This window comes from Anolis carolinensis, chromosome 6 (genome assembly GCF_035594765.1).
Source record: "Anolis carolinensis isolate JA03-04 chromosome 6, rAnoCar3.1.pri, whole genome shotgun sequence".
NCBI lineage: Eukaryota > Metazoa > Chordata > Lepidosauria > Squamata > Dactyloidae > Anolis > Anolis carolinensis.
This window is the reverse complement of record NC_085846.1, coordinates 53,362,083-53,388,665: the sequence shown is the minus strand read 5'-3', so window position 1 is coordinate 53,388,665 and position 26,583 is coordinate 53,362,083. Positions and strand designations below refer to the sequence as shown.

General features: G+C 37.7%; 1 protein-coding gene across 9 annotated transcripts in view; it reads left to right on the top strand.

Moving 5' to 3' along the window:
* hecw1 (HECT, C2 and WW domain containing E3 ubiquitin protein ligase 1) overlaps positions 1 to 26,583 on the top strand; it is a 215,333-nt gene that overhangs the window by 161,435 nt on the left and 27,315 nt on the right. For all 9 annotated transcript variants that reach the window (XM_062983799.1, XM_008112885.3, XM_062983800.1 and 6 more), the window contains 11 exons: positions 7,709 to 7,839; positions 9,197 to 9,318; positions 14,664 to 14,849; positions 15,414 to 15,548; positions 17,474 to 17,579; positions 19,020 to 19,116; positions 19,595 to 19,678; positions 20,842 to 20,951; positions 22,907 to 23,027; positions 24,265 to 24,378; positions 25,790 to 25,942. In XM_062983799.1, coding sequence (XP_062839869.1) covers positions 7,709 to 7,839; positions 9,197 to 9,318; positions 14,664 to 14,849; positions 15,414 to 15,548; positions 17,474 to 17,579; positions 19,020 to 19,116; positions 19,595 to 19,678; positions 20,842 to 20,951; positions 22,907 to 23,027; positions 24,265 to 24,378; positions 25,790 to 25,942 — 1,359 coding nt within the window. The remainder of the gene's footprint in view (positions 1 to 7,708; positions 7,840 to 9,196; positions 9,319 to 14,663; positions 14,850 to 15,413; positions 15,549 to 17,473; positions 17,580 to 19,019; positions 19,117 to 19,594; positions 19,679 to 20,841; positions 20,952 to 22,906; positions 23,028 to 24,264; positions 24,379 to 25,789; positions 25,943 to 26,583) is intronic.

Here is a 26,583-nt window from a genome sequence, read left to right as displayed (position 1 = left end):
GTAGGAAGGCCCAGATCTAATGGGATATTTAACTAATTTGGGATAAAGCAGGGTTTTCCTGTTTTGTCCCAAATTAATTCACTTTTACCTGAGGCGACGTTTGGAACTCAGGCCTCAGATATTTGAGGCCTCATTTTTGACCCTGTCTGGAAGGGCCTTCAGTATTTAACATCTACACTGGGAGAGTTTGTCTAGAAATTTGGAGGTCATTGTCAGCATTATGCTGTATTTCTTCTTTCCACCTAACTCCTAGGAATGCTTTTCTACACTAAATCAGTGTCTAGCAACAGATAATACATTGCATTATGAAAGCACATTTTATTGCTGATTTTGTACTTTCTGCTGGCTCTTTTTGACACATGTTTTCCATGTGGATATGTTCTGCAACGCGCATTATTGCTGTGCCTTTTCTAGCCATCCTCCTTATAATCCACAGCATTCTGGATTTTACATCATATGTAGATGGGGCCTCCGATTTTTAGTTTGGATGTATTCTTGGATCTGGAGGATAAAATGACCACTTTGTTATTGTCCTTGTTTTAGCTATATTGATCCATGATATAATTAAATTCATACAATCAATCAATCAATGTATTAGTGCTCCGACCAATGGCCATATGCATTTACAGAAACAACATCAAAAAAACATCAATACAAAACACTGTAAAATCCAACAGTTAAAAGTAGGATGCAAGCAGGATAAAACAGAGAGTGCAAAATATACATTGTGAGGTGCAGCGACGCAAATGCAACATGTGCTAGGAACTGCACATCAATTAATCCAGGATTAGTGTAACATGCCCTGTACGTAAGATAGGAGGTATCCTCAGAAGAGTTTTCAGAAACCAGAACTGATTTGCAATTTGAAAATGAGATGTACTTTATTATAGTTTCTGGTTAGTTTCTGAGCACTCTTCAAAATTTTAATTTGAAAATATTTTGAGAGCTATGTTTTCTGTTTTGTTGCTTTTGATGTGTGTGTGTGTGATATTTGAATTGATAGTAAAGCTACCAGGTAGATTTTGGGAGAGAAAATGAATAAAATTCTACAACAACTGAACAATAACACATGCTTTATTAGATGTAATTAGAGTGTTACAATCACAGCAACATTTCTAAAGCCACCCATATTTCTCATAGCATTTAGTTTCATCTTCAGATTTGCAAAAGGAGCTATAGATATAAATCATAGCAATCAGGGATTACCAAATATTGTTGATATTTTTAATCTTCATTGGTTATGTAGCAAGACACATTTAAAATCTGTCCCAAAGGCTGACATTGTCTTCTATCAAAGCAGAGGAACTGTAGTTTTTGAGTCAAATGTAGCTTTTCAGAATGTTTATGCCCATATTTTACTGAACATTTCTTTAACTGTAGACATTACTATATATACAGTTTAAATGTCACTCAGCATTATACCACAGCAAAAGTATTTTTCACCATGACTTCGAGAAATGTTTTTATTTTAGTATTTCCCTGCCTTACTATAATGATACTATTTCCATTTTTAACAACTGGGACTAAACATCTATGCTTTAATTATACACCTTTAAGAGCATAGCTAGCTAAGGATTTTCTCCTTTTAAATGTTCAATGGTTTTCTTTGATGCACCAAGTGGGCAGGAAGCAGTGAGTGAGCTTCTTCCTTCCAAGACGTACAAACAGGATGGGAGTTCCTCTAATTTGTAGGGAAAGAGAAGGATAGAGAAATCAGACAACTGCCCACAACCACCAGGAATTTTACTGATTCTCTAAGGCAGGAGCACAAACAGTGATCCTCCAGATGTTGTTGGATTGCAGCTCTCAGGCCCCTTCTACATTGCTATATAATCCAGATTATCAAATTAGATAATATACCAGATGATCCAGTTCATAGCAGATAATCTGGATTTTATATGGCAGTGTAGAAGGGACCTCATGCCTCTTCTACACTGCCATATAAAATCCAGATTATCTGCTTTGACCTGGATTATATGGCAGTGTAGACTCATATAATCCAGTTCAAAGCAGATAATGCGTATTACTTGCTTTGATAGTCTGGATTATATGGCTGTGTAAAAGGAGCTTCGGAAGCCCTTGCCAACACTGCCAATGGTAAGCCTTGCTGGAAGTTACGATCTAAAATCTGGAAAGTCATATTTTCTTCAACTTTGTCAAAAAGGCTGGGGTTCTTCTAAATGTGTCTGGCCCCTTCTACACTGTTCTTTATCACAAGATCTGATCCCAGATTATCTTCTTATCCAAGATTATGTGGTAGTGGAGAATCACATAATCCAGTTCAAAGCAGATAACCTGGGATCAGATCCTGAGATATATGGACAGTGTAGAAAGGGCCTCTGTTGTGAGGTATCTCACCATTAAAGGCTGGATCTACACTGCCATGTAATCCAGATTAACAAATCAGATAATCCATAATATGTGCTTTGATTATATGAGTCTACACTTTCATGTAATCCAGTTCAAAGCAGATAATGTGTATTACCTGCTTTGATAGTCTGGATTATATGGCTGTGTAAAAGGAGTCTCAGAAGCCCTTGCCAACACTGCCAATGGTAAGCCTTGCTGGAAATTACAATCTAAAATCTGGAAAGTCACATTTTCTTCTCTGTAAAAAAATCTGAGGTTCTTCTAAATGTGTCTGGCCCCTTCTACACTGCACTAAATTTCAGATGTCCCATAAAGCTTATTAAGAATCAGAGTCAGTCTGTCTACCTCATGGAGTTGTGGGAATAAAAGTATTTCTGTGTAATTAAATAAACCAGTGGCGAGAGGAGCCCCGGTGGTGAAGTGCGTTAAAGCACTGAGCTGGAGACCGAAAGGTCCCAGGTTCAAACCCCGGGAGTGGCGTGAGCAGCCGCTGTTAGCTCCAGCTCCTGCCAACCTAGCAGTTCGAAAATATGCAAATGTGAGTAGATCAATAGGTACCGCTCCGGTGGGAAGGTAACGGCCCTCCATGCAGTCATGCTGGCCACATGACCTTGGAAATGTCTATGGACAACGCCAGCTCTTCAGTTTAGAAATGGAGATAAGCACCAACCCCCAGAGTCGGTCACGACTGGACTTAACGTCAGGGGAGACCTTTACCTTTTAAATAAACCATACTGAATAAATAGTCAAAGACACAAATTGCCACCCCAGGGGTGAGAAAAGTGGTATAGAAATGCAGATTTTATTATTATTATTATTATTATTATTATTATTATTATTATTATTATCATCATCAAGTTATAAAAAAATCTCGTTTACTCATGAATTTTAACTGGTTAACCAAATCCCCATGCTAAGTCTATGAGATGCAAAACATTAAGAGTCCCTCCAGGCACTATCTCAAGCAGATATTGACAGGTTTGTAGCGGGGAGGGGTATGTGCTAGGGGTTCAACCCCCCCCCCCCCCGAAATTTTCAAAACCCTCCTGAATTTTTTTTCTGGCTACGGCCCTGGTAACAGCCATTCATGAAAAACACCAACACGCATTTACATGTGGAAAATAAGTTCATCATAAAGAAGAGTAAAGTAGAATAATTCATGTTAGTTTTCTTTTTTAAATAAAATTGTGGAGATAATTGAACAAAGCATGTAGTTTTATCAGCTCATCCCATGTTTTTGAGAACTGGGTCACAGAGAGAAAGTGTTTTGAAAGGGAAACAATATGTTATCATTTTACTAGGGTTGAGGCATCCTCCCATTTCCTTTTAGTTGGACTTACTTTGTGTTTTTTGTTAGAATACTTTTTTGGTGAAGCTTTGCAGATATATTTATCCATGCATGTGTCTCTTCCTCACACACACACACACACAACAATATGATTTCCTTAGCCCTCTCTTCTTGAGCTAGATATTGTTATGTGTTTTTGCATTTTGCTGAGGAGGTTTGAGGGATATCATTTTCTCGCAGTTTCTTTTAGGATTTTTCCCCTCATGGCACTGTATAAGGGATTTTCATTAGCAGCAATTTCTCCAGATTGGATTCCCCATTGGAATTTAAACACATTATAACTGAGTAATTGTCATATCCCATGACTTCTTTACACAAAGAGCTCTCTGCTAATTCTTTAATCTTTAATGTTAATGGCAAAAATGCCAAGTAGACCATCAGTCTTTAAGAAAGTTTTGCTTAGGATTTTAATTCCTTGATATTTGAGATCCTTGGCATGGCAAAATTGTAGCACCTTATTTGCTGTGGCTCTGTCCTATGGTGTCCTGGGATTTGTCATTTGCTGTGGCATTAGAGTGCTCTGGCAGACAAGATCTCACAATCTTGTAAATATCTCACAAAACTACAAACTCTAGAATTCCATAGCAATGAGGCACGGCAGTTAATACGATGTCAAACTGCTATAATTCTGAAGTGTGGATGCTGCCTGATGTCTCATATTTAGACACTTTCTGAAAATCCACTTTTGTGGATTTTCGGTGACTCCAGTGTTAGGTATTTGTTACAATAATTCATGAGCTGCTTTTCTATATTTCAGAATAATAATGTAGTTTAAAAACATTAGCGTAACATAAAACATAATCAAAATTACAATCAGTGTCCGATTTCTTAATATTAAAATATGAATGTAACATTAACGATAAAATGTGGCAACATTCAAAAACATATAGCAAGCTATGGTATTAGTCATGATAAAATATTGGGAGAATAAACAATGTATTAACACAGGGATTCTCAACCTGTGAGTCCCCAGATGTTTTGGCCTTCAACTCCCAGAAATCCTAACAGCTGATAAACTGGCTGGATTTTCTGGGAGTTGTAGGCTAAAACACCTGGGGACCCACAGATTGAGAACCTGACATTAAGATATTTTTAATTAGATGCCAAACTCAAGTCTTTATAAATAGCATTCAATAGCTAGGGTATCACCACTGGGAAGGACACTATTCTTATTTTCCATGGTGCATTTTCAAGAAATAAGATGCTTTTAGAAGACTCTGTGAAGTGTCTGAAAACAGCACCTTCAGATGCTCAGGAAACTGCCTAAGCAAAAGTGGATCGCAACTGGAAGGCAATTACATCCCACAGCTTTTTGTTATGGATAGTTCCTATTGTTTGCCCAACTTACAAAATTCCATCAAGTACAATAATGTGTTTCTTTTAAAAAAGCAAAACTCTGTTAGTCATTCAGTTATTTGGTGGATCTTGAATAGCTGGCTCTATATAGTCTATCTTTCTTTTCCCTCATTCCTCTTTCACAGTGATCCTTTGAAAACAGGTTGACTTTCTCAAATACATCTATATAAAGTCTTTTTTATACAGTTGTCCTGGCATTTGAGGAATTTGTTGAAGATTATTCTACATAATTGAGGCTAAACAGTAGCACTTTTTTCACTCATTGCTTCAGTTCATAGGGATCATTTGTCAGCAGGGGATTTTCTACCAACTAATTAAATAGAAAGCCTATGCATATCACCTTCTGAGTAGATGAAATACTTTTTCTGTTCTGCTGTTGAGTCAGTGGGTCATAAAATCCAGAGTATATTGGAGTGGAAAGTTTGTTCACTCAGCTTGCTGTGAATTGAATAAAAGAGAAAGGCAGAATAACAACGCTTGAGCTCTCATTGGTTTTTTAAAAGTTAATTTTATTGTGTTTACTTACTTTCATTGGCCCTCTTTTGCATGTGCACTTTCTCCCTTTCTGTCTATAAACCGTTGATTATTGTAGATATAAATAACATTAGGAAAAAATGGTCTACTATTTCTGTCAAACATAATTTTCACACCTCTTCTAATTCTATTTGATTCTGTTGCAATTCTAAATTTTGTTTTTTTTTTGTTTTTTAAAAACCAATCCCTCTCCTTAAAAAAAGCAATTTCCAATTTATTCAAATAATCCAACTATGCAAGAACATGGAACAACATAATAATTTCTCTTATAATATACTTACATCATTTATACACAGTACGATCCGTATCCATAGGGGACACATAACTGAACTTAATAGAAACGGGAAACTATGGATAATAGTGACTTATATTTGAATGAACAATTAAAAGCACCCATAGAGTCATCCTGGAAGACCAAGAATATTCAGTTTGATAAATCCTCCAGAGTATATAGTAGAGATGTGTGCGGTATTTGTTGCATTTGTTTCATTTGTATTTCCGTTTTGTACCGTCCATTCGGATAGCACGAAACAGAAAGGCCCCCTGAAACAAAAATGCAATCAAAACAAAAGGCAGGTGTGAGCCGATATTGGTTCCAAATCTGCTTTTTGGCTCAATCAGCTGCAGGTCCTGCAAGGTCCGTGTGCATAGGCCCAAAGCCTGCACCCGTAAGCGCAAAGCTCCCAGCCCTACAGGTGCAGGCTTTGGGTCTATGCACCCAGGGCTTGCAGGCCCTGCAGCCAATTGCCGAGTAAGGAGCACTCCTTAGTCGGCAATCGGCTGGGCCTCTTTCGGCCTTGGGTGCTTTCGGCCCAGAAGACAAAACCAAACCAATATCTGACCTCCCAATTTCAGGAGGTCAGTCGAAAACGGAACAGGGCCCTGCCAAAAGTCAGAACACGAAACGGGACAAGTCCCGAATGCACACCACTAGTATATAGTAACCTCCTGCAGAAGAATATCAAGGAATTTATACACATAGGTAATTTTATACAATATTTTTAATAATGTTGTGAAACAAAGTTTGCACTGAACCATCAGAAAACAAAAGGTATCACTGTGACCACATCTACACAGCCCTAAAAAACAGGCTGTAGAAATCCAGGTTTACTTCAGGTTAAAAAACTGCCTGCTTATGTCCCACTTCTCTTTTATAATTTAAGTGGGGAAGTGGGGAAATGAGAGGAGAAAAGAGAAACTAAGGGATTTTAAAAGCGCTGAAAAATGCAGTGTAGCAAAATAATAATTAGGACTGTCCCTACCAAGTTTGTACAGTTTGAGGATTTGTAAGTGAGCCCAGCTGGGAGAGCAGTCCCAATGGAGAGAGCATTCATCATATTTTTGCTCTCTTAAATTCTGTAAGACCCCCCCCCCCCGGCTCTCTTTCTGCTGGAAACAGACCTATGAGTAGATCAATAGGTACCACTTCTGCAGGAAGGTAATAGTGCTCCATGCAGTCATACTGGCCACATGACCTAGGAGGTGTCTACGGACAACGCCGGCTCTTCGGCTTAGAAATGGAGATGAGCACCACCCCCTAGAGTCAGACATAACTAGATTTAATGCCAAGGGAAACCTTTACCTTTACTACTTTTTATCATTGATACAATCTAACTGCCTTTTTAAACTATCTTCTGTTTTTTCCCTTTATTTAAAATATATGTTGTTTTAACGTATATAGTGAAACATTGGGAGAAAGATGGTATGTAGAATAACTTACATACATACCATATTTACTTAAATCTAATGCTCACCTATTTTTTGGGCTAAATTGAAGTCCTCATTAGATTAAATGGCATGTTAAATCGCACACATAAACCTGCCTGTGCCCCTTCGTCAGGCTGAGGCTGGCAAACACGCCAGCCTCAGCCTGACAGAGGGGCACAGCTTCCCATCTAGCCCAATTCATGTTTTAATTATCCTTTTGCTTTTGTAATTTTTTTTAATGAACATTATATTTTGTAGGTGTCTTTGAGGCAGAAGAGTATTTCATTCTGTTTACAGAATAAGTACATGAAATGGAATATAAGCTTGATTTTAAAAACTGACGTTTCTCGTGCTTAAGATAAGTGCTCATTTTTTTTCCTCTGTCTTTTCCAGGTACCAAAATATTCAACGGACCATTGCAACAGAAAGGACAGAGGAGGAAGCAGTTGTTAATAATAGGGTGGAAAGGATCCCTCCTGGAGGAGGCAGTGATTCTGAGGCAGATCCTTCACCACCAAATTCAGGTAAAATATTTTAGGTGGCTCAGTACTATGGCATATGGCATTTAACCCAAGCATTGGGGTTTTATAGCAGAGAAAGGTAAATGATCGAAGGATGGGGGGAAATCTGCATCAGCATCAAACACTCTATTAGTTTGACCTTATTTTTCGCTGAAACAGTGTAGTTATGTTAGGGAAATGCCACTTCAGACTGGTACAGTCTGAGGTGAGAGGAGGTAACCTAAGCATTAACATTCCTATACACAAAAGCAATCCCTGCACTTTGAAAATTATATGTCAGAGGAAAGGGCTGAGTGGTGTCTATTGCAGATTATATAGTAGAGAATATACTATATTAGATAGCAGTTAAGATTGCTGTGTTAAGGAAGTCACTTTCAACTTTCCAAAGTGTGCAGATAGATACATAGATAGATAGACAGATAGATGTATCCATACATGGTGGAGGAGGACTTGTTTAATAAAAAAATTCAATGCTACCTCTTCATTTTGATGTGATCCTTTTTAACAATGGAGAGTTTGTAGGGAAAGTCCAGGGGCTACACTAAACTACTACTCAGTTCACGCACCCATGCTATGTATTTCCATGAAAGCAGATAACTGTATGTGCGCATTCACATGCAAATGTATGATGCATGTGGATGTTGGACAGTAGCATATTGAAAAGAGCCTTGTGGGTGTATTGAGCAAAGACTGGATTGTGGTTTGGCATGCTGAAAAATAGCACCTCCGGGAGACTATTCTAGAATCTCACACCCCGGTGTGGTAAATTTCATGGTGTATTAATTTGCTTTTTAAAATATAAAATATCTAAAAGATAGAGGAAACATTTGGATTGCATTCAGTGTATCAATTGGTTACTCTTATTGCATTGAAACATGGCCATCGTTTGTGAATGTACTTAAATTAATTATGGAAATTTATTTATTTTCATCCTTCTGTGTTTTCTTCATTGAAGAAGTATCTTGCGTATCAGAACTAACTTTCCCCTCCAAATGGAAACATTGGACTTTTGCTCTTTTCCCACAATCATTTTTCATATTATTTTTTCTTTGCTCGCATACACACACTTAATTTTTTTCATTTCTACTTTTTACTATTCTATTTTTCACTTTGAGAAATATCATTTATTTACTGCATCTGACCATGGTGACACTGATCTGGAATATCTCACGCCACATCAACATTGCCCTTTTTGGCACATGTAGATGCCCCCTAAGAAGTCTTTTCAGTAACCATTTTGAAATTAGGAAGAATTTCCAATTGCTGCTGGCTAAGAGTACAAGAACAGAAGAGAAACAACACAAATTGCAATGCAAGTTGTCCTTTGCTTTATTTTACATGAACACAATTTTATTTCCAGAGCTTAGAAGAGAAGTTCCAGTTTCACCTGTGAATTCTCAGAAAATAACTTTGTTGCTACAGTCTCCTGCTGTAAAATTCATCACCAATCCAGAGTTCTTCACGGTGCTGCATGCAAACTATGTAAGTACTTGAGCCTCAGTCGTCCTATCGATTGATGACCTTGGCAGCAACATGCAAGTAGCAATTCAGTTCTTCCTCTATGAATTGGGCTTAATTAAAACCTTTAGCACAGTGATCACTTGTTGTATGTTTCTTTGCTGGTCTTAAGAATTTGGTCATTTTCTCTGGTCCCTTCCCCCTTACTAGAGATGTGAAGGTATGAGGAAGAAATGCCTTCATACCAAGCCTTTATCTGTTGAGCTTCATCTGAATCTTTTTAATACTAACTCTATGTGGAAATTCCAGAAAATTTCATAAGATATGGTATAATTATCTGTATTGAACCATTTCTGCCATTTGCCCCAGTACACTTGCACATATTTTCAGAAAGGGAACAGCAATATCTTGGAAGATGATGCTGTCAAGGTGATGCATGCCATAGATAAAGGTAAAGGTTTCCCCTGACATTAAGTCCAGTCATGTCTGACTCTGGGGTTTGGTGCTCATCTCCATTTCTAAGCTGAAGAGCCAGCATTGTCCGTAGACACCTCCAAGGTCATGTGGCTGGCATGACTGCATGGAGCGCTGTTACCTTCCTGCCGGAGCGGTACCTATTGATCTACTCACATTGGCATGTTTTCGAACTGCTAGAAGCTGGAGCTAACAGCGGGCGCTCACTCCGCTCCCGGGATTTGAACCTGGACCTTTCGGTCTGCAAGTTCAGCAGCTCAGTGCTTTTAACACACCTCGCCACCGGGGCTCTGCATGCCATATGCCAGCAAATATGGAAAACACAACAATGGCCATCAGATTGGAAAAAATCAATTTATATCCCCATACCAAAAAAGGGAAATGCTAAAGAATGCTCAAACTTTCGTACAGAGGCACTTATTTCACATGCCAGTAAGGTAATGCTCAAGATCCTGCAAGGTAGACTCCAGCAATACATGGAGCGAGAGTTGTCAAATGTACAAGCTGGGTTTAGAAAAGGCAGAGGAACGAGAGACCAAATTGCCAATATCCAATGGATAATGAAGGAAGGCAGGGAGTTTCAGAAAAAAATCAATTTCTGTTTTATTGACTATTTTAAAGCCTTTGACTGTTTAGATTATAATAAACTGTGGCAAGTTCTTGGTGGTATGGGGATACCAAGTCACCTTATCTGTCTCCTGAGGAATCTGTATAATGACCAAGTAGCAACAGTCACCATAGACCATGGAACAACAGACTGGTTCAAGATTGGGAAAGAAGTATGGCAGGGCTGTATGCGCTCACCCTACCTATTCAACTTGCATGCAGAACACATCATGCAATATACGGGGCTTGATGAATCCAAGGCTGGAGTTCAAATTGCCAGAAGAAACATTAACAACCTTAGATATGCAGATGATACCACTTTGATGGCTGAAAGCGAGGAGAAGCTGAGGAACCTTATAACCAAGGTGAAAGAAGAAAATGCAAAAGCTGGGTTGCAGTTAAACATCAAGAAAACCAAGATGATGGCAACCAGACTGATTGATAACAGGCAAATAGACGGAGAAAACATGGAGGAAGTGGCAGACTTTGGATTTCTAGGTGCAAAGATTACTGCAGACACAGACTGCAGCCAAGAAATCAGAAGACGTTTACTTCTTGGGAGGAGAGCAATGACTAATCTCAATAAAATAGTGAAGAGTAGAGACATCACACTGGCAACGAAGGTCCACATAGTTAAAGCAATAATATTCCCCTTAGTAACCTATGGATTCGAGTGCTGGACCATAAGGAAGGCTGAGTGAAGGAAGATAGACGCTTTTGAACTGTGGTGTTGGAGGAAAATTCAGAGAGTGCCTTGGACCGCAAGATCATCCAACCAGTCCATACTCCAGGAAATAAAGCTCAATTGCTCACTGAAGGGAAGGATATTAGAGGCAAAGATGAAGTACTTTGACCACATAATGAGAAGACAGGAAAACTTGGAGAAGAGAATGATGCTGGGGAAAATGGAAGAAAAAAGGAAGAGGGGCTTACCAAGGGCAAGATGGATGGATGGTATCCTTGAAGTGACTGGCTTAACCTTGAAAGAGCTGAGGGTGGCCATGGCTGACAGGGAACTCTGGTCTGGGCTGGTCCATGAGGTCACAAAGAGTCGGAAGCGATTGAACGAATAAACAACAACAGTATATTTGAGATAGGAATGGCACTAACTTTTCATATTTGCATCCTGTATACCAGGGGTCCCCAAACTTTTAAAGCAGAGGGCCGGTCCACAGTCCTTCAGACTATTCAGGGGCCGAATTATCATTTGGGAAAAAATAATTCCTATGCACACTGCACATATCTTATTAGTAGTGCAAAACAACAACATTAACAATGAAAGAACAATACAATATTTAAAAATGAAAATAATTTTAACCAACATAAACCTATCAGGATTTCAATAGGACGTGTGGGCCTGCTTCTGGCCAATGAGATAGTCAGGTTAATTAGGATTGTTGTTGTTGTGTGTCTTCAAGTCAATTCAGACTTTGGGTGAGCCTAAGTCCAAAATTATTTATTTATTCATTTACTACATTTATTTACTACATTTATATCCCACCCTTTTCACCCTGAAGGGAACTCAGAGCAGCTGTATGTACATACAGTATATTATATTATTAGCATAGCACAATATTAGCATAGCACAATATTAGCATTATATATTACTATATTGAACTATATCACTATACTGTAATATCATATGTAATATATAACATATAATTAATATTATATGGTGTTATTATTAGTATTATATTGTATAAAATAATATTATTATCAATATAATATGTATATACAATATATTATATTATTTAAACAGATATAAAAATATTATATTATAAATGAGGGCGGGGGCCAGGTAAATGACCTTGGAGGGTCGCATCCGGCCCCCGGCCCTTAGTTTGGGGACCCCTGCTGTATACTTTCCATTTCTCTGAACTTGAATGTTTTACTGTAAACCTTTGTAAAACCCAAATTTCAAACCAATAACACAGAACAATGGCTTTCAGATGCTGGAGTGTTTATATGATTTTCAAAGAATTCCTAAATGGGAAACTCAAGCCTTACTAAGAAGGCACTGCATGGCACAGCTGACTTAGTACTATAAAGGAGAACATTTTGTGAGCATATGTCCCAGAATGTGTTCCAGAACAATATGCCTTATAGTGCCTGTGTAGAAGATGCTCAGAGTTTTCAAAATGAACCACTTTGTAAAATTTTGATATTTTCCAAATTTCCCCAAAAGTAAATATTAGCTCATCAGTGAATCAAGAAAGAATATATATATCTTCTGCCCCATTGCTTTGACAGATATATAGTTTTATAATTGATCAAGCAGTACAAAAAGACAATTCTGAAAACTGATTTCAGACTAGTTTAGAACAAAATGTTGAAATATCTCATCGTGTGCATACCTTTTTGTCCTTAAAGTCTGATATTTGTATAGTAAAGGGATTCAGATAAAATTCAAAAAAATGTTTGAGCTTCCCCTTGAATGTAACTTTCCGAGGCCTTTGTGGCTTTTCACTTGAATGAGTAGATTTTGCATCAGAGGTGTCAAATAAATCTGGACAGAACAACACCTTTTGTCTTACAATAAGAAATCTGTATTCTGTTAGAGGAACCTGAATGACTTACTCCAACATCTGTTAAAGCAGTCATACAAATTTGACTTATGTAAAAATAATATGCCACATAAATATTGGCTTACTGCAGTTATACAATTTTAACTACAAACTTCAATTAAAATGTAGAGCCATTAATTATACCGTGAAATTTGAGATGGAAAATACTACCCAACAGCTAGAACTGAAGTGGAAAGCAGATACTTTTATTTCCTTGTAAGCTTTTTAAAAATCTGTGAAATTTGGGGTCTCTTTAAAGCTTGCAAAGGACTACTAAAATGACCAGCTAAGCTAGTCATGGAATAACAGCTTTTACTAATAATGAACACATTTCCACAATTCCAAGCATCTACAGGATCAAACTAAAGAGCAAGTGGCCATTTGTGCAAGAACTTTCCTGTATATTTCCAGAATATCATATTAATCTTGTTTGATTTTAATAGCTCAGTTAGTTACAGGTGTATTGGTCACATGTCTGGGAGTTTTGCACAGTACAGCGCACTTTGCCATATGTCTGAATCCTTTGTCACTCCTGAACTACTTACACAAATAAATGAAAAGTTATTACACAGATGTTGTGATTCTATTTTCACGCCAGTATCACAGGGTGATAATTTCAATTTGGAAGGAACTATTTCATTCACCAGAGCCACATGCTTATTCCTTTAAAAGTTGTCACATTCACATGGGACCTGCAAGCATGAGGAAGCAACATTATGCAATCTGATAACTAGCATTGACTGGTTAGATTTACTATATACATTCATGTATGTCAACCTCATGTAAAAGTCAAGGACATTTTGGGGCCAAAATTATGAATTGTGATATAGGCCATAGATAGGGTTAAAATTATTACATGGAGATAGCCACCAGAAAATGTGTTTTTTCCCTTAGTGTCTGTGTAGAACTGCCCTGGAGCCCCTGGTCGCGCAGTGGGTTGTGCCAGCAGGACTGATGACTTTGAAGGTTGGGTTGCTGACCTGAAGGTTACCAGTTCAAATACAACCCAGGGAGGGCACGGATGAGCTCCCTCTATCAGCTTCACCTTCATGCAGGGACATGAGAGAAGCCTCCCACAAGGATGGTGAATATCAAAAACGTCTGGGCATCCCCCGGGCAACGTCCTTGCAGATGGTCAATTCTCTCACACCAGAAGCGATTTGCAGTTTCTCAAGTCACTCCTGACATGAAAAAAAGAACTGCCCTAAGAGGTGTAGAGTCAAATCCAGTGAATAGTTTGGAGACTGCAAAGACTATAGTTTTGTATTGTCAAACTTATGAAGTGCTATCGTTTCATTCCAAACTGGAGATCACACATTAAGCAATGGGCTGGACTAGGTAGCCTCCAAGATCCTCCAAATCTTTGCTTCTACGATTGCCAAAACCAGTCAGGCGAGGAGCTGATGAACAAACAGGGTTGGAGTTACAAATTGAATGCACACGCATATTTAACATCATACCGTTGCAGAAACTGAAGGGCAGATTCTTGCAGCTCACTGCTCTAGTCAATAATATGATCACTATTTTAAACTATTTCATTGAATTTGGAAGACATGAGTATTGCAGTTGAGGATTGAAGCTCTCGGAGATCTCTCATTCATGGGATGAGGTCAGCTTGATAGTAAGAAAATTTAAAGAAGCAAATTTAAAATTTAGGCAATATAACTGACTGGTATTTGTAATTATGCAAACTTTGGTTTTTCCCCCCTATATGCTTTTATCCAGAGTGCCTATCGAGTTTTCACCAACAGCACTTGCTTGAAGCATATGATTCTGAAGATCCGCAGAGATGCTCGGAATTTTGAGCGGTATCAGCACAACAGGGACCTGGTAAATTTCATCAACATGTTTGCTGACACGCGGCTGGAACTTCCACGGGGCTGGGAGATCAAAACTGACCAGCAAGGCAAGGTACAAGAAGTAAATAAGAATAATACATTACTTATTTTATGACATTGGCCAAGGATTCTGGTGTGGAGACAAATGTGGGTCTTTTAAGTTTAAGAGCTGATCCTCAGAGAGAGAGAGAGAGAGAGAGAGAGAGAGAGAGAGAGAGAGAGAGAGAGAGAGAGAGAGAGAGAGAGATAATATTATATTATATTATATTATATTATATTATATATTTTATATACCGCTCTTCTCCCCCAGGGGGACACAGAGCGGTCTTACACAATGGCAGAATGAGATGCCACATATAATACAAATGCAGTAAAACCAAACATAAAACACAATTAAAAGCCGGTATCCAAATCAAATTAAAACAATAAAAACCATGTGACTATTATAACAGGGGCAGTAGAATTGAGCCAAAGTCAGAGCCAGTCCATGTTATATCTTCTGGTATAACATTTTATTCAAATTGAAGACCTGGCTAATTTGCATTCTTATAGGATGAGCTAGAATCCTGTTGATCATAATTTTTATTGTGGTCATTTTCTCCATGTGATTATTATTTGTACTTTCATTTTGTTTCAGTCCTTCTTTGTTGACCACAACAGTCGTGCTACCACCTTCATTGATCCCAGGATACCACTTCAAAATGGTCGCCTACCCAATCATTTGACTCACAGACAGCACCTGCAGCGTCTCCGTAGTTACAGTGCTGGAGAAGTATGTTTTTCTGCTCAACTTAACAGAGTAAAGTAACTGAATAAATGATTGTTTGTTGCACTTGTATGCCACCTTTTTCATGCAGTGGGAACCAGTGTAGCTTCCAAAGCAGTTTAAAAGATATTCACAGTACAGGTAAATCAAATAATATTGTTATATTCATGACAGAGTAATTTGTTCCTATATATTTTAGATGCTTTATAATTTGGAGGAAGTGAATGATTGCAAGGTCTATTGCCTCCACATGTGATTTTTCCAGTCTTGTTCACTCAGTATGCACTCCTTTTCAGCCAGCAATGCTACTTGAACAACTTGAAACCTGGTACTATGTCTGCTTCGTAATTTGGATGAAGTGGGATGATAGTGAAGAATGCAGTGCCTTACTGCCATATTTTATTAGGTGCATAGCATGAGGGCACATGGTCCTCCATATTGAATGGAGCCCTCTTTACTTTAATCCTTTTACCATGTTAGTAGGTATCATTTGTGACAGCTGTACGGGTTAGACTGAAAACAAGTGTAACAAAAATGGGAACTGGAATACATAATAGCTGTTACACCAAGTTCAAATTGGTTAAAGTAGATTTGTATCTGTTTATCTCTGGGCAATTTATGTAAACATTGTCCACAAAACATTGCTTTGGTTTTTATATAGAATAGGCTACAAGTAGGACTATCACTGCCAGTACACAAATTACACAATTCTCCAGGTTTTCGCTTGTTGAATGAACAGGGGAGTAATTTTCAAGGTAAGAATCCTACCATCATTCTGCAAACAAAAAAAGGCTCTTTGTGCCTTAGCACTATGAGGAATAACTACAACTCCCAGTCTAGAGCAGACTGCATAGGCTGTGGCATAATAAATTGAACGGGCCAGCTCATACAGTGGTTCTTATAACTGAAATGGGCTGACTTGGGTAGAGGTGGAACAAGAATGTTAACAATCCTTTATCTATAAAGGACGGGATGGTGAGGGTAGCAGACAGTCTTCCTGGTGATATGGCCAGCAAGAGCAAGGTCTGTCCTTCTCTTAGTTCCATTCTTCTTACAAAGCTCATCATCATCAACCTTCTTTAGAAGATCATCCATCTCCTTCAGACTTGCTACATGTTACTGACCCTAATTACCACTCTGGGGTCAGAAAACTCTTGCTCCAGAGGAGGGGATTGGAGAAGAAATTTCACAAATGCTAAATTTCTTACTTCTGTTGCCTTATTAGACATCTGTTTATTAACAGTTGTCATGGCATTGGTGGCAAGCAGCCCAAGAAGACATTCCGCCAAAGCTGAAAACTGTAAATCACAGCACAAACAATGTTTTTGCCTTTTAATGAAGAAAATAAATGAGCATATCTTGTGATTAACTGTTTGGTCAACAGCTCTCCCCTTTGAATAGATTTTTACATGCTACAGAAGTGTGAGTAAAACAATTTGCTCTTTTTTTTAAGAACTTCAACAAAAAAAGGACTCTGCTATGAGTTGAAAGAAATACGCAATTCGTTGAATAAGGATACCTGAACCAAGCGAACCATAAAGTTAATAATTTGAAGCTTAGACCCCAAAATTATAACAGCCATCAGAAAAAGCAACCTATGATATATGCCTAGAGATGGAAATATGATGATGTTGATGTTGTTGTTATGTTCTTATTGGAGTAATACTCAAACACTCTACACAATGACCCATTTTTAAATTAACTCCTTCCAGCTTATTACACCATTGAACAAATGGTACATTGCATAGACTGCAAACTGGAATTGCTTTCAGAAATAATTACATGTAGATTAGATATTTGATGAGAAGAATGGGGTGGAAATGACACATCTAATTTACACATGTTTCCCTCCAGAAAGGCACTCTGATAAGATGATGATGATGATTATTATTATTAAGAACCTATTTACATATAGGTCTTTTTCTCTCTAGGCATCAGAAGTATCTCGCAACAGAGGAGTTTCTCTGTTGACCAGACCAGGGAACAGCCTGGTAACAGCAATTCGAAATCAGCACCATCATGAGTCTTTGCCTCTGGGTATGTATTTCAATGAATCTCTCTGTGAGTTTACATGATAAACTCTCTAAACATTTCTTGCCATAATTCCTCATGTTTATTTATTTTAACCACTATATTTTTTTTCATTGCATTATGGTCATATTCATAAGAATAGGTCTCTCAGTGCCATGGAGGGGCATCTGAGGATGGGAAGGTTGCAAGGAGAAAGCAGTGGGAAGGGTTAATCACTCACTCCTAGTTGCTATTCTATTGCACATCACACCCTTTTTTTTCTTTTTGTTGCCATTCTTCCTCATTAGAGGTAGTTTATAGTAGACTTGGACCTGGATCAGTTTGACAAAAAGTGACTTGTAATATTAAGTGGTCCATTTCATGTAATCCTCCGAAAACAGAATGGAGAGGAAGGAACCGAAAAGCTGGGTGAAACGGATCAACAGAGTGGATTTGTCCACTACTAGAGAGGATGAAGTTAAGTCTGCAATATACCTAAGCCAGGGGTCCGCCACCGGGCTCCTGGAGAAGATGGGATTACCTGCAGCATCTTTTCTCACTCCCCGGCAGCAAAGTATCCCATTCTTTTGGAAAAATTCCCTAGGCTCCTCATCCAGAGAGGGCCCTGCTGGAAACCCATTTTCTCAGCAGCATTTGCATAGGGCGGGCATTGAAAAGTCTCTGAGTTCCTCTCGTGGCATGATGGGAGTTGACATATGTTCCCTGCTTTATTTAGCTGCTGGAGAAGCAAAATGGAAGTGTGTGGGCTGTATGGATTGAGTGGGCTGCATTCTGTGGCACAGATATTGTTCAAAGTGAGCTAAGGTTATCCAGAATTCTTGCTTATTCCATACAACACATAGCAAGTGACCATGATATTACAGTGCACAGTGTGTCACATATTCTGTACAATATCCTGCTGTGAGGAATCGTGGTCATTGTAACATATGGTATAGCTTTTCTCTTTACTTGTTAGACTACATTTATCTACTTATTTATGTATTTACATAGTTCTGCCAAGACTTTCAAGGTGGCTTGTACAGTAGAGTCTCACTTATCCAACATAAACGGGCCAGCAGAATGTTGGATAAGCGAATATGTTGGATAATAAGGAGGGATTAAGGAAAAGCCTATTAAACATCAAATTAGGTTATGATTTTACAAATTAAGCATCAAAACATGTTATACAACAAATTTGACCGAAAAAGTAGTTCAATACGCAGTAATGCTATGAAGTAATTACTGTATTTACAAATTTAGCACCAAAATATCATGATGTATTGAAAACATTGACTACAAAAATGTGTTGGATAATCCAGAACATTGCATAAGCGAGTGTTGGATAAGTGAGACTCTACTGTACTTTGAAAATATTAAAATCCCATAAAACAAAAGATAAATAGTAAAACTGAAAATTTATCTCAGACTAAGACTTGTTTGTTTCCCCCATTCACCTCTGTGTTCCAGCCTATAATGACAAAATCGTTGCATTTCTACGCCAGCCCAACATTTTTGAAATGCTGCAGGAGCGTCAGCCAAGTCTGGCAAGAAACCATGCACTCAGGTACTGCATCTTGTTGCTAAATTAATTTATACATCTGGTGCAAAGGAAATGGGAGAGTCCATAGGTCCATGGTAGTTTTGCATGCAGAGGGACACATGTTAATTCCTGGATTTATCTATGAATAGAAAGGAACTGATTGAAAATGAAAATCTTATCAAAATATTTTATAAACAGTGCATGCCCGGCTGTGTGATTCCACCCACTAAATTCCTTAATTTGTTAAAGCCAGCTTTCCTAAAATGCAATGTCTGTGTTTGACTATACTCTTGGTTTCCCTGTCACAACTACAAATTCTAGTTATGCATGATCACTTCCCCCTAAAGTACTAAATACTATGATTCCAGTGATCAAGCCCAAGATTGTCAGTCCCCTTGTTCCTTTCTCTACCTGTTAAAATAAGATATTATCTGCAAGACATGTGCATATATAATTTTCTGTATCAGTGCTGCAACTTTTTTCTGCATTTTTCATTTTCTAGGGAGAAAATTCACTACATCCGGACAGAGGGTACACATGGTCTTGAAAAATTGTCCTGTGATGCAGATTTAGTAATACTACTGAGGTAATAGAATTGATGGTGATGTTTCATCCCATTTCTGAGCCCTTTCTTCCAAAAATTGTTACTCAGGCCATACCCTTAAACCATCAGGGTAGTCAGCCATACCCTTAACCCTAAAGAACCTCTATGCATTTATCAAGTACCATTACTAGGATATAAAATTAATACTGTACTATAACTATTGAGTTCTTGATAGATAGAGAGATACGAGATAATTTCTGAAATTAGAGTAGAATGTGAATATGCACTTTAGAATATTGGTCTTCATAGGAAATGAAAACATTTATCAAAAATATAACTGTACTTCAAAAAAATACACCTCCCTCACCCTTTCTATCCCCCCCCCCAAATATTACCTATTGATATACCCATCTCTTTTATCCTACAATGAAACATTTCCATAAAATTTTATTTTAAAAAATATACAGTTGTACTGTGTACTGTGTATTTTACTTACACTATCCCATGTCCAAACCTTTTATAACCTGGTCATGCACATTGTATGGTTTTGTTGAGTATTGTTTTGATTGAGTTTCTACACTGTTGTTTTATATTCTTATGTTTTATTTAATTGTGCTTTTATCTGGATTGTTATATTTTACTATGCCTTTATTTTAGTTGGTTGTGTTTTAATTGACTGTTTTGTATTTATGTCTTGTGAGCATTTTGCCCCATATGTAAGTCGGGGAGATGGTGGCAGGGTATAAGAATAAAGTTATTATTCTTATTATAAGTTACTGAATTAAAGTCATAATTGTATCCTGTAATGGACATTTCATGATATATAGAGATTCCTATTGTCCAGTATTCCTGTATAGCTGAGAAGCGGCCTGGAACCCCATCATGTCTAACTCTCAGGAAATGACAGGAAACCAGAGAAATGTAAACCAACTATTTGGTAATGCAGGGCGGAGAGGGCTTTGACCAAGTGGAAAGAGGACTAGGCTATGGAAAACAGTATAACTTCTGGACTTTCTTGCTGAAGCCATTATTCCTATTTCTCTTTGAAGATGGCATAAATACTCAGGTTGGAGCAACGATAAAATTCTCTAGAATATATTCATAATGTGCATGTATATCCTGCTCAAGGCATATATGGTAGGCAATTAATCATTGTGCCTCAGAATTGAATAGTGTTTCCTGTTTCTCTTTTCTCTTTATGTCAGCCTTTTTGAAGAAGATGTTATGTCCTACATACCCCTTCAAGCAGCTTTCCATCCCGGCTACAGCTTTTCCCCTCGCTGTTCACCTTGTTCGTCACCTCAGAATTCTCCAGGTAAAACACGAGAAATTAAGGATCTCTAGCCAGATTGTTGTTTCCTGGTTTAAAAAAATGCTTAATTTTGATTGAAGTGAGAAAGAAATCAGAGAGAACCACCTCATCTTCTTCCTCAAGTGGCCACATTTTCCTTTGACTAGCATTATCAACTTACCAGTCATAAATTTGTTTCTTATACATAATGTAATCTACTACTTAAATTGACTCTTAAGGTGGACCTGCCACATGGTTTTCTGAGGTTGAGTGAATGTCACTCACCTAAGGTTTCCTTAGCCAAACAGAGAATTGAATCCTAGTCTCCATAGTCATAGCCCAGCAATAAAACAACTACACCACATTGATTCTGAGAGGGCTAAGAAATTTATAAAGCCAGTATAAAGCATGTGTATGTAGTTAGGAACTGGAATGTAACAGGCCATCCCAGAACAGCAGTTCTCCTCTAGATTGTACAAACAGGACAATTTTTATGCAATTTTTTGTACTGTATTAAGGAAATAAAGAGCATTGGGTTCAATGTTGGCTTAGAAGTGCAAAGTTATCCTTGTGCCCTATAATAGCTATTTTGTATTTCATTCATCAGCTGTGTTATTCGCAAGTGATGTTGGTAATGTTAATGTTGGTTGCTAACAGTGAACTTAAGACAACATTAGCCAGTCATCCTAATCAGTTCTCAACATAATTCACTAGGGGACTTTAAAACATCTTGAACACTCTTACCTTATTATTATTTTCATTTGTTACCACCTCTCCTAATGTCTCAAGGCAGGGTATAATACAATCAAAACATATCGGAATTTAAAAACCATGTAAAGACCTGTCTCTTCTGGTAGGCCTACCCAGACAGTTTTTAAGCATGAATTTTAAATGTGTATCTTTTGTTAATCTCTATTTTCTGTATTTTAATATGTATTTTATAGAAATATGTTTTAATATGTAGCTTTTATAGGAACGTGTTTAAATATGCATATCTGTAGTGTTTTTGTGTTTTAATTATTCTGTAATCCACCTCCAGGCGGAGAGGTGGGTAAGAAATAAAATAATAATAATTATTATTATTATTATTATTATATCAGTATAAAACACATGCAACAAAATACATATATCAAAACACAGGTTACAAAGAATAACATATAGTGGCAATAGAAAGTAAATTCAAAACTCAAGGTTCAAAGTTGACTAGGCAGGCCTGCCAGAAGAGATGGGTCTTCAGTTGTGTCTTATATTCTGACAACTCATTTCAGAGTTCTTTTGGCAGGTCATTCCACATTCTCATGGTGGCCAAGAAAAAGGTCCTCTGTGTGACATCTATCAAGGAGTTCAATTCTCTACTAGATCTTTCCACTATATTTTTTTACCGGAATGAATTATTATGAAGAAATAATAGAAATAGTATTCTAAAATATTAAATTGTCAAAAGGGGTTTGGGAAGGGATCAGGTATTGGGAATGACCAAGTACAAGAATCTACCCACATGGAGAGTCTTTGCAGTCTGGGGACTTTTACAAATGACCAATTCCAGGAGTTTCCCCTCACAGAAAACTGCATTTTCTACATGGAAGTGTAGTCTTCTGTACAAAAATCTAGGTTTCTTTCTGTTACATCCCTATTATGAAACAGTTTGGCTCAAATTGCCTATCATCCTGAACATTTGTTCTGGCTTTTTTAAGTTAATTGTTGGTTTTGGTTCATTTGGTGCATGGAATTGCAAGTTTTAACAATCATTCCTTTGTCTCAATTAAATCATAAGTAACATCCCCCAATCCAGGAAATGCCAGGTAAATTTTCTTTATACTGCAAAAACAATGAAGTGTGAATTGTTTTTAAATGCAACAGTTAAACCAAACAATATTTGATTAATCTGATGCAGTGTTTGATTTTTTTTACAAGTGTTGGTTAAAACACTATATGAGATTAACAAGGTCAGTTCAACCTTCTATATTTTCCCCTATCAGGCCTACAACGTGCCAGTGCAAGAGCACCCTCTCCATACAGGAGAGATTTTGAAGCCAAGCTCCGCAATTTTTATAGAAAACTAGAAGCCAAAGGATATGGCCAGGGTCCAGGTAAAATTAAGTAAGTATTTATTAATGCTCCCAGTCTGAGGGCAAATAATGGTGTTATAAAAATACATGATGAAAAAAGGAATTTGGGGAATGTTTACAGGATAAAGAATAGAACTGGGTGGATTACTTGGAAAGGTATGGAGACTGTATATGCCTCATCCAGGATCTAGTGTTGGTCCTCAGGTCCCCAATTATTTAAAAAAGTTCAATAGTCTCTCCCCTCTCCAAGACACATAGATTCCTTTGCTAACATTCATAAAGGCACCTAAAACAACACTGCTACAGCAACAAAAACAGCCAAAAGCTTTAGTTTTTAGCATGATAGCTTATGTTTTTAATATGCTTTTCTTTTGTTAGACATTTGAGCTGTTTTACACTGCCTAATTGTGTTGCACAAAATGCAAAATAAATTACCTTCCAAGATGCTTTAAAATTATTATTAAGTTACTTTGAGAGGGTGATGATAATTTATAAGGTCATTCTGAAGGGGAAAGAGAAATGGCTCCTGGGGGACTTCTGCTGCTACTGTGATATTGAAAGTAGTGAAAAGGAATGCTAATGGAAAAAGTGAGCCCTTTTTGCCTTTTCCATTCCCTCAGAATTGAGGCCAGGATTTCTCCCTAGAGCTTTGGTCCAGCTCTAATGCAAACTATAATTCACCTGGTTTCTAATTTGGTCAACTGTTGGCCATCTATGTGCTCTTGTTTTAGTTATTAATTTAAAGGAACTTGGCAGTATTATATACATGAAAAATAACAAATGGTTTAAAATCTGTTTGAATTCTAGGATCAACAATATTACAAAACTATGATTTTGGTTGGAACAGGAGTAAGGGACATGTTGTTGACTTGCAACCCCCATTATCCATTATATCAGAGCTGTCAAACTTGTGGCTCTCCAGATGTTTGGGACTCCAACTCCCAGAAGCCCTAGCCAGTTTGTCCAGTGGCCAGGAATTCTGGGAGCTGAAATCCAAAACACTTAGAGGGCCACAAGTTTGACGCCACTGCTTTCTATCATTGCCAGTAGTGAATTAATTTGGGGATTCAGCAATATATGGAGGATCATAGGGATGTTTTTCATCCCTAAATTAGGACTTTACTAGTTCTTATTTATTCTCACACACTTGATCTTAGCCAAAAGGTCAAGAAGCGATTATTATTTATTCTCCATATATGGGAATAATGGTGTTTTTAGCGCTGACAGTCAGTTTTCATCCTTGGTTTTTATTCTTTGTCTAACTGCAGATTGATAATAAGGCGTGACCACCTGCTGGAAGGCACTTTCAATCAGGTGATGGCGTATTCACGAAAAGAGCTCCAAAGAAATAAGCTTTATGTCACATTCGTTGGAGAAGAAGGGTAGGTAGCCATAATCATATAATGTGTCATATTTCTTCAACTGTAAAATTGCATATCTTGTAGGACACCCTAATTTCAATAGCACCACCATCCACAAAAATACATAAGATACACCTGCCATTCTAAGATGCATCCTATATTTAGATATGTTTATATAAGGGGAAAAGTGTGTAAACTGAAGAAATACAGTATATACTCGTGTATAGATTGAAACATTTATGCTAAAAAGGAACGCCAGTACACACACGCAAATGAGCAAGCATTCTGTTCACCTCAACAAAGCTCTTTAAAACTGGTGAGCATTGTGTATATGGGGAGTCTATTAAAGGCAACACATCCTCCTGCAAAAAATACATGCACAGGCAAGCAAACAAACAGCATTCTCTTAGCTTCAGCAAGGCTATTTAAAACTGCCAAGGAGTAGAGTGTGTGTGTTTAAGGGGGGTGTTTCTGTTACAGCCTCCTGAAAAATAAACACTGATACATGCACAAACACAAGCAGTTATGCAATTTCCTTGTCTCAGTGGAGCTCTTTAAATCTCCTGCCAAGGTATAGAGGGGAAGTGGGCATTTCTGTTACAGAGACAAGGCTTGGATAGAGTAAGCAATCCTTACAGGCACAGTCTTGTGGTAAAAAAGTGCCAATCCTCCCGAGAATGCTGTGGCAGGGAATGTACAAGACTTCTGCTTCAGCAGAACTCTTAAATTGTACACCTGATTTATCTATCGGTTATGTGAAAATCCATAATTTCCCCCCAAAACCTGCCCTTAATTTATACATGAAATCATATTACGCACAATTATAAATGGTACAAAGAATGCTGAACCTTTCATTTGCTAAACACACTATTTGGGGCTAATTGTCCTCTGTAAATACTGGGAGCAACCATGGAAAAGGCCCTCACTTATTCCCACCAAATGCATTTGAGCGGGTGGCGGGACAGAGAGGAGCACCTCCTCAGAGAATCATAGTTTTCTAACAGGTTCATACAAACAATCAACCTGGATACAATCTTAGTTTTTCAAAAATGCATGCTAATATTGAAACAGAGTATAATTGGGGGATTCTAAAAAATTTGAGATAGATATTATTTTGTTGTTATTCTTATATAATTTCAGAGGACTTAGTAATGATTTAGTTAACGTATTATGTATTTGGTGCTCTAATATACATATTGTTTACAACACTCATATTGGACCATTATTATCTAGATACATTGTTTTTCAGCAGGACATGTGTGGCCTTTCAGATGTTGGTGGACTGTAATTCACAGCCATTTTAGATAGGCAATGATAAGTGCTGATGGCTACATACTCCCCATACCTGTTTGAAGATGACAGTTACCTGTGACATGAAATATGCATGACTAGTAAAAAAAAAAAAAAAAACTTCCATTCCATGTGTTTACAGCTTGGATTACAGTGGTCCATCCAGAGAATTCTTCTTCCTTCTGTCTCAGGAGCTCTTCAATCCATACTATGGCCTGTTTGAGTATTCTGCCAATGACACTTACACTGTACAGATTAGCCCCATGTCAGCATTTGTAGAAAACCACCTAGAATGGTAAGTTTCTTATGACTCCTTATAAACAGAGGGAAGGAGAAAATGTAGAGAATGAAGACCTTTGTTTCCCCGATTGTATTATTTGCATTTTATTTTAGTTAGCTCAGCTGTGTGCAGCAGATGATGAGAACCAAGACAAATAATACTAAAAGTAGTGATTCTAGTGCACAAAAGGAAGACAGACTATCCCAGTGTAGTTTTTCTTTTCAAACATCAAGATGGCTGCACTTTTCTCTGATTGGAATCCCTTGCTTTTGCAGTGCAAATACTTCTTCCATAGTAAATGTCACACTACTGGTCTTTGTTACATTATAGTTTTATAGCACTTAAATTGCTTAAATAAGCAGCTGTGTGGCTTTGTTTTTCAGTGTCTCTATGCAAATGCACAAAGCATGGGAAATAAACAAGATAAACCTGAACTCTTAATACAACAAAGCAAATACATTATAATTGGCATTGCTGAAACCTGTGTGACAAGTCCCATGATTGGAATGCAATAATAGAAGAATATAACCTATTTCTGAAAAACAGACCAAACAGGAAAGGAGGAGGAGGAGGAACAACATTGTATATCAAGGATGTTTACAACTGTGAGGTGGCCCATGGCTTAAATGTGGAAGCCAGGTTGAAAGGATCTGTTA